At 39.0% G+C, this 22,375-nt stretch overlaps 1 protein-coding gene across 12 annotated transcripts in view; it reads left to right on the forward strand.

The window, feature by feature from the left end:
• MAGI2 (membrane associated guanylate kinase, WW and PDZ domain containing 2) overlaps positions 1–22,375 on the forward strand; it is a 1,329,894-nt gene that overhangs the window by 1,022,722 nt on the left and 284,797 nt on the right. For 9 of the 12 annotated variants that reach the window (XM_072791399.1, XM_072791396.1, XM_072791402.1 and 6 more), the window contains exons 8-10: positions 7,915–8,036; positions 8,386–8,514; positions 9,977–10,159. In XM_072791399.1, the coding sequence (XP_072647500.1) occupies positions 7,915–8,036; positions 8,386–8,514; positions 9,977–10,159 (434 nt within the window). The remainder of the gene's footprint in view (positions 1–7,914; positions 8,037–8,385; positions 8,515–9,976; positions 10,160–22,375) is intronic. The other 3 variants (XM_072791391.1, XM_072791393.1, XM_072791404.1) reach the window with 1 other exon arrangement.

Raw genomic sequence — 22,375 nt, forward strand, 5'->3', positions numbered from 1 at the left:
AACTCTACATCTGAAACTAATGATGCACACTATATGTTGGCTAATTGAACTTACATTAAAAAAAAAAGAGTCAAAATAAAGAAAACAAACAAACAAACAAAAAACCCCTGGAAGTCTCATGCCCTGGGAAATCCCTTAGTTCTAGGAAACTGAGGTGGTGGGTCACCTGACTTGTGTGTCTCCCCAGGAAAATAATGCACTCAGCTGGTGAGGGGGTTGTGTCATATTCATGTTTGTGTGCCCTAGTGCCTAGAAATCTGATGAATTAAATGACCTTCCATATGAGACTTGAAGGACAAAGCCATTCAATCAGTGTTGGAAGAGGATGTATTAGTCTTGTCTCTTAATACAGAAAAATCCTGGAATAGTGTAGTCTTCTGGTTTCCCTCTAGATAAGTTCTATTTTACCTCTAATTTTGTAACTCACTGCTTATGCTCAATTGAGAAGCCAAAGTTTAGAAATACCTTTGATGATAATAGTATTGCACCTAGCAATAACATTTAAGAAAGATATTTATTGGAATGAGAAAGGATGGATAGAACATTTTTATGTTATTTTTTATTAGTTTCAGAGGTAGAATTTAGCGATTCATCAGTAGAAAACATTTTTAAATGCATGCCCAGTGGTTCTGAAATGTTGAAAAATGAGTCTGTGTATCTTGTAGGTCCTGGGGTCTTCATGACATGATTGGCAGGGCACATTGCTATTTCTGCCAGAAGTAAAATTATCAAGTTGTCTGTGTAATTGGTAGATAGTAATGGCTAAGTGATAAATACCCCTTATGTGTAAAATACATATTACAGGCCAGGGTCTTAACTAAGTAACTTAGTACTACTACTACTGGAGAAGGGAAGAGAGAATTCACTTATCTGAAAAATACATCCACATTTGGGAAAGTCAGGCTCATGAGGGATGGAGGACAGACTCCTTAGCCATCAGAGTTGCAGCAATAATATATGGATACTCTCCTCTGTTGGCTGTGAGTCCACCTCCCACCTGGACACCATATCCCCAGGTCAGACACTCTTTCGTCCAGGAAGAGTAGGAGCAGGTAACATGTGAATAACTCAATCTGCCCACCCACATTCACAAAGCAAACACACATTACCCTCAGGTAAGTCGGGAATAATGAATGGACATTTATACAGAGAAAATTATCACTTAAGTGTTCGAACTGCAAAGAAATCTTTCAGGAGGTGGGATTCAATTATTCTGTTAAAAAAATGTTCCAAGTAAAATAGATTCAATTCTTCCATTTATCCAAAGCTCAAATTTTAAAATAAAGCGTATTTAAAACATTCGTCTTTAGACTAGTACTTTTAAAATTTAGCTTTTCAAAGCACTGTAAGACATACTTTGTATTATGTAAGCCCTATTTTAAAATCTTTTTGTTCCTGTCTTATCTCCCCTATTACACTTCATCTTTGATTGATCTTTGCCCCTCCTTGCCTCCTTGCACCCTCTTCCATAGTGCCGAGCACAGAGTATTTGAGAAACAAATATTTGATGAATCACAATAGCATTGATTGACTACTTACATCCAGGTACTGGTCTGAAGTGATTTATTTATTCATTTAAATTCATTGAATGTGCACAACTCTATGAAAAACAACTCTACTTTTATACCAACTTTCCAGATGAAAAATTCTGAAGCACAAAGAGTGTAAATGATGTCCTCGAGGTCACACATTTAGAATGTGATGGGGCTTGGGTGGAAATCCCAGCAAGATGACTATAGTGACTAAGCTCTTAATAACTTCCCTGCCCTCCGGGGGAAGGGAAAGTTGGCCCCAGGAGATCCCCAGAGGGTTATTATCCTCTCTTGGTTTCCAAAGCATGAAGTAGTTTTCACTACTTAAAACTTGATAGTGGAGAAAAGTTTTAAGGAGTCTTCTCAAGGTTTATTTTAAAATGAATGAAGTATGCATAGAGTGGGTGCAATGTATATGTTTGCCAATGCAGTTGCAGTCTAGGGGTTCAGATGTGAGGAGGTAATAGGCAGACTTTCCTGACTGCCCAGAAGTGGGGGAATCAAAACTGGGGTCACAGAATACCCAGGGAATTCCAAGCAACCAGGAAATTCATACTCTGATTCCATACGGGAATTATTTTGTTTTATTTTGTTTTTTTTTTAGTAGTCCAAGTAAAATAGATTTTTGGAAGCCCTCAAAGGAGCTTACATAGAAGGAATGATATCCTGAGCCACAACCACAAATCCCAAGCCAATCTCCCCACATCCAGTGCTGAGTGGATGCCTTTCTGGGCCCCCTTCATTTCATCCCTAACATAGTGCTTTTCCATAGGAGCACAAGATAGCAGCTGCTACTTATCAGCTTCTCAGATCCAAATCTTCCATCACCATAGTAGGCTGACCTTTTCACCTATCACAAAAATGTCTTGGAAGATTCTCTGTTTTGAAGGATTTCGTGAGTCTTCACCCAAAGGCAGATTGGCTGTATCACATACACTGGCCCTAAGCTTCACATCAAGTTCTGTCACAAGATGGATTTTAGGGGAGACTTAAACTGGAAACCTGTGACATCTCCCACTTTTCATGGGTGCCCACCTCCCACCCATGCGCTTACTCAATAAATACATACTGAGCACTGGCCACCTCATGTCTTAGAGTAGTTAGCGTAGCCACTTTGACCACCTTGCAAAGGTTTATTTATTTCACCTGTGGTACAATCTCCATTTGAAAGCTACTCTCTTCTCTCTCACATATCAAACCAACGATCCATTTCTAAACTGCCAACTAAAGTCAAGATGGTGGGATAATAGCCAATGGGTACAAAAGATGCCATTTGCAACAATCTACTAAAGTGCCCCTCTCCAAAAACCCAGGAGAAGCAAGGTGAGGCATGAAGAGGCTGGAATATGGTGGGAACACTGGGATTGGGGGTCAGATAATGGCCTTGATGACCAGCAGACCTGTCCTGTGCATACTCACAGGCTTAGGAAGTACAACTTTACTCCCGTGTCTTCCATTCCCTCAGTGAAGGAGGTGCCAGTCAAACAGGACTGACGTGGGACTACTTTTGGCAGTATATCATCCCATCAGCTACAAATATTTTTTTCCCCTCCGTGCATGTTATGAAACTTCCAATATCAGAAGTGCTCTCTTCTGAAGCCACAATAGCATTTCCTAGTACTCCCCAAGGCCACATACAGAAAAAGAGACTTCCACATAAATCTTAATCAGGCAAGAAACTCTTTTTTGTACCTTCTCAGCTTCTAACTCAAGAGGAGATTGCAGCCACCATGGCACAATAGTGTTACCTGGGAAACTTTTTTAATGCCAATGCCTGTACCTCATTCTGAGATAATGGCCCTGTTGATTTAGGGTGGGCCTGAGTCTTTTCTGTTTTTGCTTTTTGTTTGTTTGCTTGTTTTTAAGCTCCTAGGGTTCATTCACTTCCGTATTGTGGAAGTTTCCCTGCCCTAGTGAAAGGAGGGGGTTAAGCTGCAAATGGGGGAACAGGAGGGTAAAGAGAGAAGGCAGTAGAATTCCATCCTTGAACATCCTAATCCTTTCGCCATTCCAACATGGAAGCATCTCACATCAGCACTCCTTCCTTTTGTGAAGGGTGAATGGGGTTGTTAGGATATACCCACTGCAGAATATGGCTTTCATCCCCTTAGCTCGTACCACCTAAAGATTAATACAGTATGACAATAGACCAGATATAATTACAGGGAAAGGACTCTTGGTAGCACCCCAGGTTCCATTTTATATGGAAGCTAGATAAAATAGCTAGCAATTATCTCACAGAGCCTAAACAATGAGAAGGATGATAGCATGTGTCATTCCCATGCTTTATACACATTGTAAGACCCCCAAATCCTTGCTAAAAGGACTTGAAACTATTCATTCTGGAAGCACAGGAAGAGAAAGCTTTCTTTTTCAGCTACAATCATACTTCCTTGGGATAGGCCTTTCTAAGCTTGGAAGCATTTAAGTTTTAAATGAATGCCTTCAGTTGTGACAATGTGAATGTTCTGTAGTAATTAGTTTAGGATACTAAAGCCACACCCAGCTTCCATTGTTTGTGGGGTACAAGTCATGCCAGACTAGTTCACTGGTATTTTCATTCTCTGTGAACTCTAGAAACTCACTTTGATGGTGAATGGAGTATTTTCAAAATAGTATCCATGAAGCCAGTGGGTACATATTGACTTTTCTAAGGAAATACTTAGAATATGCAGGTGGCAGTTGGAGGAACCCAACTGTATATAGAAATGCATCCCAGAATGTTCTTGTAATGTATTTTCTGAGGCTAAAGTTCCTCGGGTGATGAACAGTGACCTAGCAGAACAGAAATAGGATAGGGAATGAAGAGACCAAATCCTTCAGTACACTTCAAAGCTGCTTCTTGGTTGCTCAAAATTGCTAATGTGTATTGGTAAACAAGTCTTAAAACACACACTCCTCACTTAGCTATTTAACAAAATATCGTCTTTCACTGCTTGGGATACAAAGATGAACACATAGAACCTGTATATGGATGTGCATAATCTATAGAAGGAAATAAACATGAAAATCAATTATTAAAATACAGTATGATAAGGTTATGATAGCTTGTGAAATTATCATTTAGGATATTAGGATCAGAGAAAGCTCTCCATCCAAGACTTGGAAAAAAAATTGAAGACTTGGTAACAGGAATAGTATGTCCTCTAAATGTCTTGGGTTTAATTTAAATACTCTGATAACCAGTTTCTCTCTCCCATTGAATTAGCAACTTGAAAACTCAAAGCTAACTTGTAACAGAATGCTGGTAAACAAGTAGAACCCTATATTATCAATTCTATTGACTTTCTACCTAGATTCAACTAATGTCACCCTGATTTTGTTTACTTTCTGTTGTTTTTGTTCCTTAAAAGTGCCACAAATCCTCTTTGTGAGAAGACAGGTTATAAGAAAATAAATAAATAAATAAACTGTGGCAAGAGAAGTCTGTTCAAGGTTTTATGAGAGCCAAGGGAAGAGTGTAGCAGGCTGGCAGTGTTGCTAGGGGAGGCCAGGAGAGGAGTTATAGCACAGATGGGAAAAGCATCATAATAATAATGACCCTGACAGCAGTACTTATTAATAATAGTAATAAAGAATAGCCAGACCTTCAAGAATAAACAATAACTAGACCTTACAATTGTGGGGTCCTCTGTATGTATCTGTGCTTTGCAAACATTATTTCTCTGATCTTCACAGCAATCCCAACAAACAGATATTAATGTCCCTATTTTACACACGAGAATATTGATGTCTATGGAGGTGAGTAATTTGTGCAAAATGCCACTTCGAGCCCAGGTCGTCTTGTTTCAAATGATGCAATATTGCTACCCTGAAGCTCGCATGGAAAGATGAGGGGATTGACACGGTGTTGTCAACAAGAGTAGCTCCAAATATGTCCAAAAAGGGTATGTGGGGATACAGCCAAAGGGGAAGCTACAGAGATAAGGAAGGGCCAAGTCAGGAATAATATTTCTTTAGGTTATAGGAAGATTTCAAAGGATTTTAATAAGAAGGTTACATGAAAATGGAGAAAAGGGAAGAGAGGCCTCAAACTCTGATCCTTTTGAAATCCAGTGGGGCTGTCAGAGTTTCCAGGGCAAAGAAGCTTTGAAATATCATGTGCCGTAGTTCACTACATGCCACAGATCACAGTGACTCCTTGGGGCACAAGAGCATTACAATTGTATTTATTTCCAATGGGAAGTGATTTTACATAAGGCAGATTTACTTTGAACTCTATCCTGGTAACTTCCATTACCTAAGAAAGTTGTCGTGAAGCACTTTCTTCCTAAATAGCACCAGAGACAATGTTAGAGAAAGGGCCTAGTGCTCTTAAATACCCCATCCCATGAAGCCTTTCTATGGACTTAAAATGCTGACAGTGATGGTGATGAAAACATGGTGACGGTGGTGGCAGGTGGCTGCCGCTAGTTACTGAACTATGTTTGATCCCCTGTGCCAGCATTTACTACTTCATTGAACCCTCACAACCTCCCCAGGAGGAAGGCAATATTATGTCCATATGACAGATGAAGGTTTAATCACACAGCTAATCAAGTGGTAAAGCTAGATTTTGAATGCAGGGCCAAATGACTGCGAGCCTTGTGGCAGACAGCTACCCTACCCTGCCTCCTATGAGGAAGCAATGAGATACTGCAGTTATCTTATCACATTTGTTTGTTTTTTTTTAAGATTTATTTATTTATTCATGAGAGACACGCAGAGACATAGGCAGAGGGAGAAGCAGGCTCCATGCAGGGAACCTGATGCAGGACTCAATCCCAGGACCCCAGGATCATGACCTGAGCCAAAGGCAGACGCTCAACCACCCAGCCACCCAGCTGCCCCTCTTATCATGTTTCTGACGACTGCTTCTTTGTCTCACAGGAATTATCTGATTTACAATAATAGAAAATTGGTTTTGAAACATTGCTTCTTCTACCTCCTTTTCTTTCTCATACGTACTTTTAGAAGACATAATGAGAGGATTTGTGTGTTGTGATTTGTGTTGCACGCACACACATTAAATATGTGTGCACATAGGGCGCCTGGGTGGCTCAGTCGATTAAGCGTCTGCTTTCAGCTTAAGTCATGTTCTTGAGGTCCTGGGATGGAGTCCTGCATCTGACAACCGACTCAGCAGGGAGTCTGCTTCTCCCTCTCCCGCTGCCCCTCCCCCTTCCTTGTATGCTTGTTTTCTCTCTCTCTCTCTCTCTCTCTCTCAAATAAATAAAATCTTTAAAAATATATGTGTGCATTTACCAGTGTGAACTCATACGTTGAAAAGAGAATGTGTGGTTAAGAATTGCATTTTTTGGGTCAGATCTGTGCCTTGCCACTTCCTAGGCGTGAGATTTAGAGCAAGTCATCGGACCTTGTGTGTCTCAGTCTCATTGCCTTTAAAATAGCAATGATTCCAATTCAAGACTGTTGCTTAACTACATTGAGAAAATATATCTGCAGTACTTATTAGCATAGAGTTATTTAGTCAGAATTGTTCATTCCTCTTCTAATTCTGCTTTGGTTTTCAGGCTTTCACGCCATAATCCTATTTCTATTTGTACACAGACCAAAGACCAATGTATATGTGAGCCCTCTCATGGGAGCATTCATATCCTAGAGAAAGAGCTATATGTCACTGCCACAAGGCGGAGTTGTTAGTTCCTTCCCTCTCCACTGACATGGAGCCCTAAATTTCATACAATAATTCATTAAACTGTAAGGAGTCTATCAGGGATCCTTATACTATAAGCCCTCAGGCTAGCTGACCCACAGCTGCTTCAAGCCACTCTGAGTCTGATATCTATGAGTTTATCATCTCATTATATCAAATGTGAATACTCTACTTTCAACTGATGAGCATTAACCCTCCTACAGGTATTCTATGACTTCCATTAATATCCTTGAGAGTCCTTCCTTCTGTATCCCAGCCCTTCAATCCAGGTCTGTCTGACACTAAAACGTGTAGACGCTGGTTGCTAGTAATCCGTGAATTCAACTTACCTTGGTAGGTATGGAGACTTTGCAAAGCTTAGATGACACTCTTTGCAACACCATTCAGTATAAATTTTGTTGGTTGATCATTTATCTTAATGCATCAAACTCATGTCAAACTAACAGAGTAGACCAGAAAGCAAGTGCACATTCTAGGTCTTTTGGTTGAATCATGCATAATTGAAACACAGTAACATATGATAGTGGCATTGAGATCTCTGCTCCTGTCACATAAATGTGCTCTGTACACAGGCAGCCCCAGCAGAGGCCTGACCTCATGCCTGGCGGGGCACTTGACTAATCACATAAGGTGTCCCTTAATCGCCTGCTCTCTGTAGAGCTATACATATGTTCTCTTAAATGACTTTGTCCCACTGTTATCCTAATTTGAAATTTTATTTTTCAGCCACATAAACAGAAGAACACAGTTTGAAAACCCTGTCCTGGAAGCAAAAAGGAAGCTACAGCAGCATAACATGCCCCACACAGACCTGGGAACAAAGCCCCTGCAGGCGCCAGGTTTCCGAGGTGAGTACCATGTCCATCTGCACTGTTTCAAAGGGAAAACTTATCTACCAAACTGTCTGCTCTTCCAAATATGCCTTTAGCTTAGACTATTTCAAATAATCAATTTGCTTTCCCCAAGCCCCTCTATTAGCTTTAGCTGGATGTTTGCTCTGTCTCTAAACTAATGCACTTAGCAACCATGGATTAAATTAAAGCCTCCGGCAGTACCTTATAGGAATTTACAGCATGGTGCCAGGTGGAGACTAATGGGTTTTGACAGTGGTACTGTAAACTGCAGATTCATAGAGACTCGTAGGTGTGTCCTCAAAAGACCACGCAAAAGAATAAGGCTTGTTCTCCTTTATGACAGTAGCCGGCTCCTCGTCGACATTACCTAGGCCCACATGCACCTGCCCCCGCGCTGTCCTGGAGAGGTCGCGCAGCGTGAATGACTTGTCTTACTATCCGCGTGACCACGCGGGGAGGCCTTGGCCCTGCGGTAGGTCCGGGGCTGCTTGCTGCACTTGACCACACCTTGGAGCTACGTGGTGGGATGAGTAGCTGCACAAACTTTTCACGTCTTGTGGGCTCTTACTCGTAAATAAAAGCACGAATATCGCACCACTACAGCACAAAGTGCAATGAATGTAAAGGTCTCACAGTAACTTCTCTCTGATTGTAAATGTTACCTTCATAAAGGGAACGTAGATGGTGAGGTTATAAGCATTTTCCATTTGCATTTCAAAGAAAAAGATGTAAAATAGACTTAAATATAAAATAGAGAATTATTATATTTAATCTTTTTAGTGCAGATCTGTGATGTAAAATTCCAATATGATGACTCATTATATCTATTACATATCATCCAAAATGTAACAACAGCAAAAGCACCAAAATACTTAAGCTAAATCTCTATGTACAGTTTGGCTGTTACAAACATCAAATCATATCACTGAAAATGTAACAACTAAATGTATGTATGTGTGCACGTGCATATGTGTGTGTGTATATATATATACATATATATACACACACACACTTGACTGAGATAGCATTTAAAGCAGATATTAATTCTATTTCCCAGCATGACTATTATTTTTAAAGCATTTAATATGCTTAGGAATATGTTTATCACAGATCATAACGGGAAAAGCATATTATGTAACAAATTAGTGGCCAAACCTAAATGAATGGGTTCAAGTTTTGTTCAGATGATTTAGGTATATGATTTGAATGTATCAACATGTTGTTGCAAAATGTGTTACCTTTACATTCATAATTATATGTAGAAATTTTGGCTTGCCTTCTGCTCACACTGTAGAGTATACTAAACACTATGAGGTCAGTAGAACTGTATCTGGTTATCTTTACGGCATCTCACAATATAAGCAAAAGTCAACTCAGTCCCACATCCAGGTGCTCCTTCTAAATAGATTAGACATTTGAATGGATGGTAGCATTCCATGGGTCTTACCCTTTAAAAACTAAAACAGTCCATTTGGGTTTTCTGGTTTTATCCCTTCAAAGTTTTGTGCAGGACCAGCCACTCACACATACCTCCTGATTGGACTCCTTTAGAACAAGAGGAATGTATACAGATGTGTCTGGATGATTTGGGCTCCACTTGATCGATAGGCTTTGATAGCCTATTGATTCAGCCTTTAAAAAAAAAAAAAAAAAAAAAAAAAAGCCCAAGAAGGGCTACTTTGGTGAATGGAACCCTGACTTGACAGAAAATCTACCAACCAAGCAGCTTTTTCAGCTTTCCTGGATGCTTGGGACTACTCTGTGTTTGCAGGCAGTACTAAAAGTTCTGCTCCTACCGTCACCCCCTGCTTGCTTTTACTACAGGAAACACCCACACTGACCCCTGGCATTGCTGCTCCGTAGTTGGCTTTCGCCCGTGTGAGAACTTGCCTTAAATACGCTTTTTCTTTTTTAACTTCTATTGGCCAATGTAGAAAAACCGCTCTTCACCCGGGATGCATCCCAGTTGAAGGGAACATTCCTCAGCATCACTCTAAAAAAGAGCAGCATGGGTTTTGGATTCACCATCATTGGTGGAGATGAGCCTGATGAGTTTCTGCAGGTGAAAAGTGTGATTCCGGATGGGCCTGCAGCCCAGGATGGGAAAATGGAAACAGGTAAGGTGCTTACCGCTCTAGAAATTCTAGAAATTTTACAACACCTTTCTTCCCCCTCACCCAAGGCAAATAGGAGGAGCTTCTTTGTGTGTTCTTAAGTTGAAGGTCAAAGATCCCTTCTCTTTAGGGAAACCAGAAATTATGTTTCTCCTAAGTTTGGGAGTATCAAATTGAAGTATTTTGGAAATAGCTCTAAATATCATTTTTGTCTCGTTTTTCAGACTGCCCCTTCTATTTGCTGGATTTAATGGACTCTTGAGATTGGCACTTTCCTAATTTATTTTTAGAGTTCCTTCTTAGAGATGTGATTAACATTTCATACTATTCTACCTTATGTTCAACCATTGATATTTTAAAATCTGCATTAATCTTGTGATATTCTCATGCTGAATTGCCCAGGTTAGATATTTAAATATGCATGTTCATTTCATAGAAAAAATTTTGAATGGTATTCATCTTTATATGTCCCCATCAATGTTTTAATATATAAGGGTTTTTTCTATAGTTCTTATGAATCAATTTTCACATGCAGTTAGTTGGATGTCTGTCAAATTATAATCAAAATTCATCTAACATGGAGATGCAGAGGCAAATTGTTAAAGGCATGGAAGTATAAAATATGAAAGATGCACAGAGGTAGAAAAAAAAGTAATGAACTAAGCCTGGCTTTGCAGTCTGATTTTAAATTCTCCTACCTGGCCCATGACCTTGGATTAATCTCATAATTTGTAAATACTAGTTTTTTCACTTGGGGGACAAAAAGAAGAAGTCAAATTTGATCTTGTTTACTTAAAATACTGATTCAAGTTTTGTGTAGTGTTGTTTTTGAAATACATTAGAAAGAGTATTATAAAATGCAGGGACTATATCTCCAAAGACCTATATCACCATTACACATTTTTCACAATGTTGATTTAATTTATGATATCAATTCCCCAAAGTTAATGTGTCCTAGTACATACACAAATTAGAGAATTACTTTTGAGGAAATGTTTTCACATCTCTATGGTCTGCATATTTGTTAATTGTTTTATTACCACTAGGTAAATGGTTCCTTCAGAAATAACTTCTTTTCAGGGTCACTAGTGAGTGAATAATAATCCATTTAATAGGTATTGCATCTCCTGAAAAGTTGAGCAAAGTTTTAAAACTAACCCACCACATTTTTCAAACACTACAGTTGTAAAAACCACGTGTACATCATTTTCTGTAAGAGTTCAGTTAGGGAGCGTCCAACTCTACTGTTCGTCTGGTGATATTTTACTCAACATGCACACCTTCATGTTGCCAAAAAATCATAGAGAAATATCAAATGACTCAACTTAAAATCATCTTATTACCTACAATTAGAATAAGAGGAAATTATAGAATGAATACCATCTCAGTAAAAGGACAGGGTTCCCCAAAGCTTTTGAACTTCAGTGAAATACATAATAAACTTCTTTGTTTTCATGATAAGGAATAGTTAGTCATTTTTTCTCTGATCCAACCCACTAGTCCATGTTTCAAAACTATAAAGTGTAAACTTAAAAGAAAAGACATTTGCACAGCAGCACTTTTTCTTACTCCTTTTGCTAGTTTGCTATAACCACAGTCTAAGCTAGCCTTACTAAGCCACAAAGTCAAAACTTTTATTTAGAATTTAGCACATTTTCTTCATTGTTAATCACAAAATAGGTCCTAACAGAAAAAGAACTTATATCTAATTATATTCACTGTTTCGCTTTTATTCCTATTCATTCAAGAAACACATGTTCAGCTCTTCACTTTCACAAACGTTACAGTACACAAGGGTGACAAAGATGGATAGGACATGGCCCAGCTCTCAGGGAGTTATATCTAGGAAGGGGCCTCCGATAGCTAAACAAGGAGTTGTAACACAATATGAATAGGATGAATCTGTAATAACCCTGATGTTGGCACAAAGTTAAGAGAGTGGAAGGAGGAAGCAACAGAAATGTTTAAAAAGAAAAGCATGTTCCTAACCACATAGTCTTATTGGGCTTTTATAGAAATGATCATTTCTCTCATTGGAAAAGAATACAATGAAAGTTTGAAATCGATTGCTTATAAAATACTAAAAAAATTTAAATGTTTATTTTTAATTGTGAGATAATTTTAAGTAAAATGTAAGCGCATTTCTATGACATTCCACAAGTTAGAATAGGAATGGCTCCTCAGTTCATTCAGTTAATATTTTATGAATATCCATATGTCCCAGGTGGTCTGCTAATTATTAGGGATGCAAAAATGAAGAGACAGATGTTTCTATCCTTCAGAAGTTTAACTATAGAAATAATGAGTAGCATGTTACTGAGTATTTACATCAATTCAATAAAAATAAATACAAAGTTCAGAAATAGTACAGAGGAATAGGAGATTGAGTCCATTGGGAGGTGCTTAGAGAAAGAGCCTCATAGAAACGATGATGCCTGAAAGAGTTTTGAATGATGAATACGTGTTTGCTAGGTGTACAAATAAGGAGAGCCATAGGAAGAGGAAACAACATATGCAAAGCCACAGTAGTGGGGGATACCTAGAAAAGTTTATGAGCCATCACAGTATATGGCAATATTCCAACCTCAGTAGCTATTCATGTGAACTAGCAAATAAAAAGATAATCATAACAGGTAAAGGAGAACTATAATGGCATGTAGGAAACATCAAAGAATAGTATATGGTCATATAACCTCAACTGAAAAACAGAGATATCATAAATGCATGAATACTTATACATAAAATCTTTCTCAAATACAGTTCTTATAGAAATTTTCAACCAATTAGGCATAGAGTAATTTCGACCAATTACTCTATGGCTGATGTTTTCTTCGTGTGTCCCTAGAACCTGAAACAGTGCAAGGCAAATAGCAGGTGCTCCATAAGTATGTGTTGGATGGATGAATGGATGAGTGAATGGATTGTTGGATATACTTAGAAATTAAGAAGTGAAATTTGAATTGGCTAAATTCTACTTTTACAGCATGACCTGGTGAAGGCTAGTTGGACCTATAGCTTACCAATAAAACAAAACAAACCAGCCTTCCAGTTTCTGGAAGAAATTAAAAAGACAAAAACATGTTAAGGACAAAATTAATTTTCTTTTTGTAATGACTATACAATGAACCTATAATCTATAGGTTGATTATAAATGAACCTATAAATGAACCTAAAGATTTTTTTTAAATAGACACTACAGATAAAGTGATAAATCTTTATTATCTAAAAGGTCTGTGGTCTCGGGGTGCCTGGGTGGCTCAGTCCATTGAGTTTTCCACTCTGGTTTCAGCTCTGGTCATGATCTCAGGATTGTGGGATTAGCCAGAGTCAGGCTCCAGGCTCATTGGAGAGTCTGCTGGAGTGTCTCTCTCTCTCTCTCTCTCTCTCTCTCTCTCTCCCTCCCCCCGCCCCCGCCCCTCCTACCACTTGTGTTCTCTCTCTTTTGCTCTCTCTCTCTCTCTCAAATAAATAAATAAATCTTAAGGCAAGTAGTCTCATTTGACATTGAAATAAGCATGAAGATACTGAATCAATTTTTCTAGCTCTAGGTTTTCCCTAATTTAGGCAAAGAAGCAGCAATAATTTGTATGAACACAAAGGAAGATTCCCTCTACTAAAATGTTGACCAAGCGTCCTGCACAATAGAAACAGAAACAAGCGTAGGATGGTAATTCTTTCCTTTTCAGTCAGGACTGATTCATGGAAAGGGGTACGGAAGAGGAGAAAATGAGGACACTGTGCCCCTGGCTGCTTTTTGACAAGTAATTGAGCCAATCCCCAATGGTCCTATAATGTTCTAGAAGAAGCTTTCTTAGAAGAAATCACCACAGGGCCCAGAAACCGTCTGAGTTCTGATTTTTTAATATTCTACATCCTGGCAATCATTTGTAGGCACCAAAGATCCTGATAATATTCTTTAAACTACTTTAAAAATCAAGACTGATATACTAAGGCTTATAAACTGCAGAGCCCGAGAGTTATTTATCTAACATCTCTCAGTGAAAAAGCTTCTCTCATTACACGATGTCTCTCCTGTTTTTCCTCAGGCTAATTTTTGAATCAAGGCTTGAGGTTTTCAACAAGTGTAAGAGGGAGGAAAGCTGGCCTGCCTGTGAAGTTCTTCCGTAAAATTATGAGGTCACTCCCAATCTATTAGATGTTATTTGCCCTCTTCTAAAATGTATCTGTGTTATGAGTGAAATGGCAAGAAACTGGGAGGCTAGCATCCTGACATTCTCTGGCTCCCCGCACCTCTCCATCCCAGCAGATCACCGTTATGCTCTTTCACTGTTTGCCTCCTCGTTCTTTGTGTTTCTGGAAGTAGAGGCATAAGATAAATTTTGTCAGAATCACTTGGGGAGCTTTTAAAGATGCAGATTCCTGTGCCCCTGCGCCTACTGATTCCAGCTTCCTAGAAGTGGTTTTTGGAAATGTGCATTTATAGACTTACAAAAATTGTCAAATAAATACATGCATGTGGGAAAAAAATAGCATCAAAATATCTGTAATGCATAAAATATCTCCTGTCGTGCCCCTCCCCACCCTCCAGGCCCACATCTCAGAGGCACTCAATCAGTTTGTGTTCTTATAGATGGTAAATACCTTCACACCTCCAATTAATGTGTTTATACTGTTGTGTTGATTTAACAGATTTAGACATGACCTATATTTACTTCCTCTTAGAAAGAAATGAAGATTTCACTCTGTCTCCCATCTGCCTTCCCACACTTTCCCAGTAGAATTTCACAACTAATTTTAGTAATATTTTTACAGTTTTTGCATTACCGTGGCTTTATAAATTTGTTCACTGACCCCAACTGTGCACCATTAATACATTTTCCCCCTCAAACAGCTTTGAGAAGTTTCACTTTGTCTTTCTCTCTTGCAATCTCTTTCTTCAAATAATTTTTTTTTTTTTTTTCCGCCAAAAGCACCATCACATTAGGTCCTCTAGACAGTCCTCTTTTTTCTGGGCATCTTTTGTCTTCCTGTTCCTGTCTGAGGATAATTGTTCATCTTGACCCTTGGGGACATTCCATTGTGTCTCTCCCCAGCAGAGCCCACCGTTATCCATATCCATATCTCTTTATTTTATGGATGCTCATTTTATTAGAGTGCAGTCCTCACATGTGTTATGATCCTCAATTGTCCATATTTAAAAGTAAAACTGAAAAGTTTCTCTAGGGTTCTTAGCCAGGGACGAAATATAAAAGTCTGTTAGATGGGGACATATATTGTTTTTGGAGACATCCTCAGTTTTCGACTCGGGGTAGGTGATGGGAGTTCTGCATACGGTGCCACCAGGAGGCATCTGCCGTATACTTGTGTCAATGCCTCCTAATCCCAGACCCTGGGATTCTGCAAAGCAGCTGACAGCCCTTCTTGCCTGTGTTGCCCCCTCCTCCAAGAACACACTAGAACAGGAATCAGCAAATGCTTTCTGTAAAGGTTCAAATAGTAAATATTTTAGGCTTTGTGGGCCAGGTGGTCTCTGTCACACTGTTTAACTCTGTTGTCATGAAAGCAGCCTTAGACAGCACATAAATAAATCAGTATGGCTGTGTTCCAGTAAAATTGTATTTACAAATATAGGCAGCAGGTTTTGCACCATGGGCCAGAGTTTGCCAACCCCCACTCTGAATAGACCTTCCAAAGCCATCGTAAATTAGTTATCTTGCCTTGATTTTCATTCCATATTCTAAAATTCTCTTGAGCTGTCATGTCATATAACAGCCCCTCTGTCACATAAATGGCTTCTCTCGGGTTCTTTTCATTTGCTGTGGGTTTATGCGTTTTAAAGTCTTTGTTAAGGAGGATAGCCATGGGGGATCCCTGGGTGGCTCAGCGGTTTGGCACCTGCCTTTGGCCCAAGGTGCGATCCTGAAGTCCCGGGATCGAGTCCCATGTCAGGATCCCGGCATGGAGTCTGCTTCTCCCTCCTCCTGTGTCTCTGCCTCTCTCTCTCTCTCTCTCTCTCTCTCTTTCATAAATAAATAAATAAGTAAATATTTTAAAAAAAAAAAGGAGGATAGCCATGTGCAATCCGTCTGTCATATGAAACTAGACATCTTAGGATCTGCATTTTTATACCCACTAAAGTTTAAGAACTACTGCATGTAGTGGTAGGTAGCCAGAAGACTCCTTTTCCATCTACTGTACAACTTAAACATTCTCCATCCTACCCTGACCACCTTGCAACAGAGCCTATGCTCAGAATTGCTTTTAAGGAGTATTTATGAATATTCCTGGGTACTAACTTTTGGAGTAGAGTCCGTGGCCATCTACCTAATAGAATAAAGCTGATTAATCCTTCTGTTTATCTTTCATATCAGTCTAGGACATTGAATCAAGAGCAATTTCTCATTCTGGGGGGAGGGGGGACTTTAACCCTGATAATACTCTATCCCGTAATTCATATGATCTAAAATCTTAGCTATCCTTTTGCTTGCTAGGGAACTGCAAAGATTAACCTGAAGCTGTGGGTGCTGTGTGAGCAGATGACTGCTGTGCTCTCAATGTGACAATTATCGCCCCTCTTAGGGCAGGCTCTAGTACTGGTTCTCCAGTTAATGGCCACCCAATGGTTTCCTACTCTGCCCTACCTGAGTTTTTTTTTTAAGATTTTATTTATTTATTCATAAGAAACACAGAAAGAGAGGCAGAGACACAGACAGAGGGAGAAGCAGGCTCCATGCAGGGAGGCTGACATGGGACTTGACCCTGGGACCCAGGATCATGCCCGGAGCTGAAGGCAGATGCTCAACCACTGAGCCACCGAGGCATCCCCCTACTTCAGTTTTATTTGATCCTCCCTAACCATTTTTAGCTCCTTAGCCATTTAATGAAATTCCATGGTTATTAACTAAATATCTCTTGAGAAACAGTGTATGTAAAAGAAAGCCCAAGAAGTAATTCAAAAATGTTTTGTGTCTCATCTTCTGTCAACCTGATAACCTGTATCCAGCACAGCCTTCCTTTTGAATTTTTATCTGTCCCCACTGCTCTTACACTAACTGGCTTGCCTTATAAAGTGTCTTAGTGAATCAGCCAGTTCTTCATCATCAGCCTCCACCTCCATTGATCATATTTAGATGGTCCTGTCAATTTCCAGAGGCAAATGAATGAATCAGAGAAATGTAATTTTTCTGTTTGAAGTATCTGTGCAGTTTTCTATTGCAAACCACACCAAAACTCAGAGACAATCAAACATTCACTCATGATTCCACATTCTTACCTGGAGTCTGTTGGGTGCTTCTCATCTGCTGGGCTCACTTTGGGACTTTCATGCAGCCACATTAATTAAGAAGCCCTCCTGGGGCTGGGATGTGCTGGGTGGTTTCACTCACAGTTGATGCCTCAGCAGGGATGGTTGGGATTCCCAAGGGCTGACAAGGCACCTCTCTTTCCACATGGTCTCACCAACATGGTGTCTGAACCAGATTCTGTGGTGGCTTAGGGCCCTAAGGGAAAGCTGTCAAGCCTCTTAAGGCCTACCCTCAAACCAGCACAGCATCACTTCCACTCCTTCAACTGATCAAAGCAAGTCAAAGTTCAGCCCATATTCAAGGGCCCAGAAACTAGGCCCCCTGTTTTGATGGGAGAAGGGGCAAAATATTTCTAGTAATCTTTTATCTACCACAATATCCTTTATGTGGCTTCCTTGTTTCTGAATTACTTGACTTTGTTCCAATGTCCCTCAGAAAATTATCTTTTATTTTTGTGGACACTCTACCTCTTTACCTTTCTGACACAGAAGCATTGATGATGTGTTGCCTTCCAATTCTCCATCGTGCTATGAATAAATAACAGTGAATCATAATGCCTCATCCAGGGAACATGAGCAGTAAAATCACCAGGTCTCCAGCTCTGTCTTCCTAATAAAAATAGAGCAAGTGGTTGCAGCAATTCACTGTGTAAGATCTAACAAAATATTCAGACTTAGATCTATGTGAGATAACATTCTAAATTGCCCCTTGATATTAGACATTTATGAGCTTTAGATGCTCCAAAAAAAAAAAAAAAAAGAATCTTGTGCTCTACAAAAGCCAGAAATAGAATTGAATTTCTAGCCAGCTGACCAATACTAATATCTCTAGTAGAGAAGAAATAAACTGTGCTTGTTTAGCTTGTCAATATATTTACTCTTGATTCTTTACTAACACCCCTAACTTTTAAAACCTCACTTCATTTTGTTCAAATACCTAACATCTCCCCTGCAAGTAATGTGTCTTTCAGATCAATCACCAGACATCTGGCAGAGAAGGCAAGAGCTACAGTAAACACTTTTTATCTTCTGTCCTCCTTTTAGGATGATATATTAGGTAATTCAAATGCCATCATTGACACAATACTTGATTTTGGCTATAAACTGAACCACTTGAAAGGATTAAAAAATTGTTGCACCAATTCTTAAAATCATGATATGCTTCAATGACGCATTTAGTTTTAAAAAAGAGGTCTTTGTAACCCAAACAAATGCTATTGCAGTGCCTCTTTTTGGCACATTTCTATCTTTTCTCTTTTTGTAAGTGCCTTGTACAACGCTGTGTATGACCTCTTCGTTTAAAATCAGAACCTAGATAAAAGCTCACTTGAGAAGGATTAACAACTATACAAGTTCTATCTAGTTTTCATCTCTGCCCCAGGCTGAAAAACTGTATTCTCATTTTAGCACAGATATAGCAAAGTTTGTTGCTTTGATTTTGTTTCTAGTTTCAGTGTTGGGATCCATTTGGGTAAAGTCACACAGTAATTGAGTTATGACAGTCATGACCATTGTACCTATTAATACCAAGGAAATCGATGCACTTAAATGTACTTTTCTCACTATTATTTTTTTTTAAGTTATTCTGCAGAAAAGCTTTACGTTAATTTGCAGTACAGGTTCTCTGGCCCTCCAGGAGCTAAAGAAGAAAGGAGATCAGGCTCCTACTCAGCCTAAGAGCCCAGCTCAGAATGGAGCTAGAGGTTATAACACCAGGGATGTTACATTAGAGTGATCTTACTGGGTATGAAGATGTTGATTTAAAAATCTGAAAATTTATTACATTTAATGGAAATGGACTGGAGATTATGGGGTTAATGCTGTCTTTTTATTACCTACTCTATAGAGGAAGTAGTTGGTTGTCAGTATATTAGTGAAAGGTTTTCAGCTTAAATTAGACACATTTGAAATAATGGCATTATCTAAATGCATTTAATAAGTTTTAATAATTTTAATTTCTTAGCCCTGGGGTCAGGATCACCAGTTCCCTTGCTTATAAATGACACAAAAGTATCCACATAGGTATAAAGAATACCAGATTCTGGTATCTGGATGGGCATATGTGTTTTTATAGACAATGTTAAATTCACACATTTCCTATTATTCTCCATCTAGCAACTAATGGAACTGAGTTCTTGGTTCATCAGGAAATTGTTTGTTTGTTTGTTTGTTTGTTTGTTTGTTTTATAAAAGGTGCTTACTTTCACCTGCCCCCTCCTTCAGTGGACCTGTAAACACTTGTTATTTGCCATCTCCCCTTACCCCCCAGCACCTACCTATAAGCTCTCCGAGGTCAGAGCCTACATCTGACTTCATCAATAATAAATTCCTGAGGCTTATTTACTACCAGATATATGACATATATTCAACTTGGTGACTGAGCAGTTGAAGGAATCTATCTGTGCAGCACTGATTTGCTTCCATGGATTACTATGAAAGCACAAGATTTGCTGTAATAATCGTAGATTTTTCAATGATTATTTATGCTGCCTTAGAGAATTATTTAAGGCTTTTCTTTGTCTAATTTAACCAAACATTTCATATGATGAACTACTACATGTAAAGTACTTAGGATAGGGCATGACATATAGAATCATTTGAAATTGGCAACCATTATTAATATTTATAAGACTATCTTCCAAGAAATTGAAGGAAGCTTTAGTATTCTGGGAATGATAGATAAATGATAAGATTTATGAACAGCTTAGGATGCTCACCATTTGGACCCTGGGAATGAAATGATTTTGTATGGAACACTAACAACAAAACAACACTTGCTTCTTAAAATACTTTTCGATTTTAAAGGAGGTAATTAGAAAATTTTTAGAATTGTAGTGCCATGTTTAAAATTCTTATTCTACTGGTAGACTGGCAGCTGAAGTAGGACACTCAACCTCATGGGTGTGCATATACCACTGAAAACTGGGCTGGGGTACCATTGAGGCATGCCATTGGCTTCTGACTTCTGTTACTATACATGTTGGAGACGCCACTAATCTAACCTTCATCTGTTTAATGAAGCTCCTTACTTTTTGATACTATAACCCACTCCAAAACAAAAACATGTCAATCCTGAATCATATGAAACAAAAAGAAAAGTCTTAGGAGGGTAAGATAGTTGGAAAATGCCTGAGGCAAAAAAATATATGTATGTTTCTGTTAAAAGAAATAATACTCCTTGAATCAAATATCCATATAGGCTATTGGAGCATATCCCTACAGACTGTCATGCAGGCTCATAAGGGCTCAATGAGTAGTTTAGTTTCCTAGATACACACACATATATCACCATCTACAGATAAGTGAGAAAAAGAGGCAAGAAATATGTCTTCCACTGTTTCCTCAGCTAAGTCTTAGATCTTAGTTCATAATTATAAATCTCTTCGCATTCTAAACAAGAAGACTTCACGGAAGTCAATAGGAGATAAATTGCCATGCAGACCTTTGTTTATAAGTGTAATTCTGCTGGTTTTTGCAAGCTGCCAGTGAAATTAGAGATGGAGCGCGCTGGAGTCTGCAAATATCAAAGCTGCTGCAGCTGCAGAAACGTGATTTTCCCGCATCCAGTGTAATTAAGGCGCCTCTCACATGCGCCAGCTGATGATTTGCATGAACTGGCAGGAGCACACACGGTAAATCTCACGTCATCATCAAATTGACTACTTTGTTCAAAAAGCCAACTCTGTAAGGTGCATTTGGCATCCCTTCATGGCAAGAACTATTGTCAGAAACTAAAACATTTCATCACGTAAACGAGGTATTGACCAAAATAAGGGGGGAACTTTGTTTTCCGAAGCCAAGATTAATAACCTAGAACTGTCTTTCTCCACATGATCACCTTTGTGTTCCTTCCCTCTTTGTTTTAAAGTGTTGGCTCCTGAAGTTTTCACTTCTCTTCTTTGTTTGTTCTTCTATCCCATTGTCTCACCTGACTAGGAAAGAAAGAAAAACAACAACAACACGTGGATCTATTTCCTCCCATTTTCTCATAAGACAATGAAATTTGGGGAATGAGAAAGCTGACTTAGATTGCCACATCTCTAAATGCAATATGAAGCACTTAACATACTTTCAAGCTTGATGATGGATAGACACACTATGTAGTAACACCAGTACTTTTGGAGCAGCTTCTCACCGACTTGTATAAGATTGTGATCCTGAATTGGGACATAAAAACTTTGAAGTATTAGAGTAATGAGGTTGGTGTTAGATGTAGCAAGAGCTGAAATGATAAGAATCCATCCTGTGTGCAGTGAACATTCCTGGAAAACGAGGTAACAGGCTTTTCTGGTCAATGACATTTGCCTACGGGCTACATCCGTGGTGACAGGTGTAATCTCAGAATTTACAAAGAACGACCTCAACTACAAACTAAAAGATATGGAATTGTTTTCAGTGTTTTTCATCAAGGCTGGGTCTTTGGTCTTTTTTTTTTTTTTTTTTTAACAAAATGCAAAGGTCATTTTTCCTTTGGAATAAAATAACCACCTGCCATTTCCTAGAGAAAAGGTGACATTTTTCTATGAAAAGGAGACATTTTGCCCAGAGGCGAGTGGAGGCAGTTCCTGGGATTGCCTGACAGTGAGTTTACATAAGAGCAGAGCAAGATGCTGTGCCTCTGGCAGAAATGACATTTTTTCTCCTGCTCCAGAGTTCCAAATTCTAAAAAATACAAAACTGACTTTTTGGTGGTGATTCTGGTCTCTTATTGATGTGTGCAGTGGCATTACTAATTAATGTGTGAATGCATGCCATGCTGAGACAAGGGAAGGTTATACAAGGTGGCAGACTGGAGACTGAGCCCTGAGCTAGAGGTCCAGCACTCCACCTTGGATTTCTGTCACTGACTAATCTAGTTTCACCTAGTACCTCACTGCACAACATCAGTATTCCTGTCTCTTAATAATTACACAAAATAGACATATCCATTTGCTCATTCATTTATTCAGCAAACT

The sequence above is a fragment of the Canis lupus genome, chromosome 21, assembly GCF_048164855.1.
Source record: "Canis lupus baileyi chromosome 21, mCanLup2.hap1, whole genome shotgun sequence".
Taxonomy (NCBI): domain Eukaryota; kingdom Metazoa; phylum Chordata; class Mammalia; order Carnivora; family Canidae; genus Canis; species Canis lupus.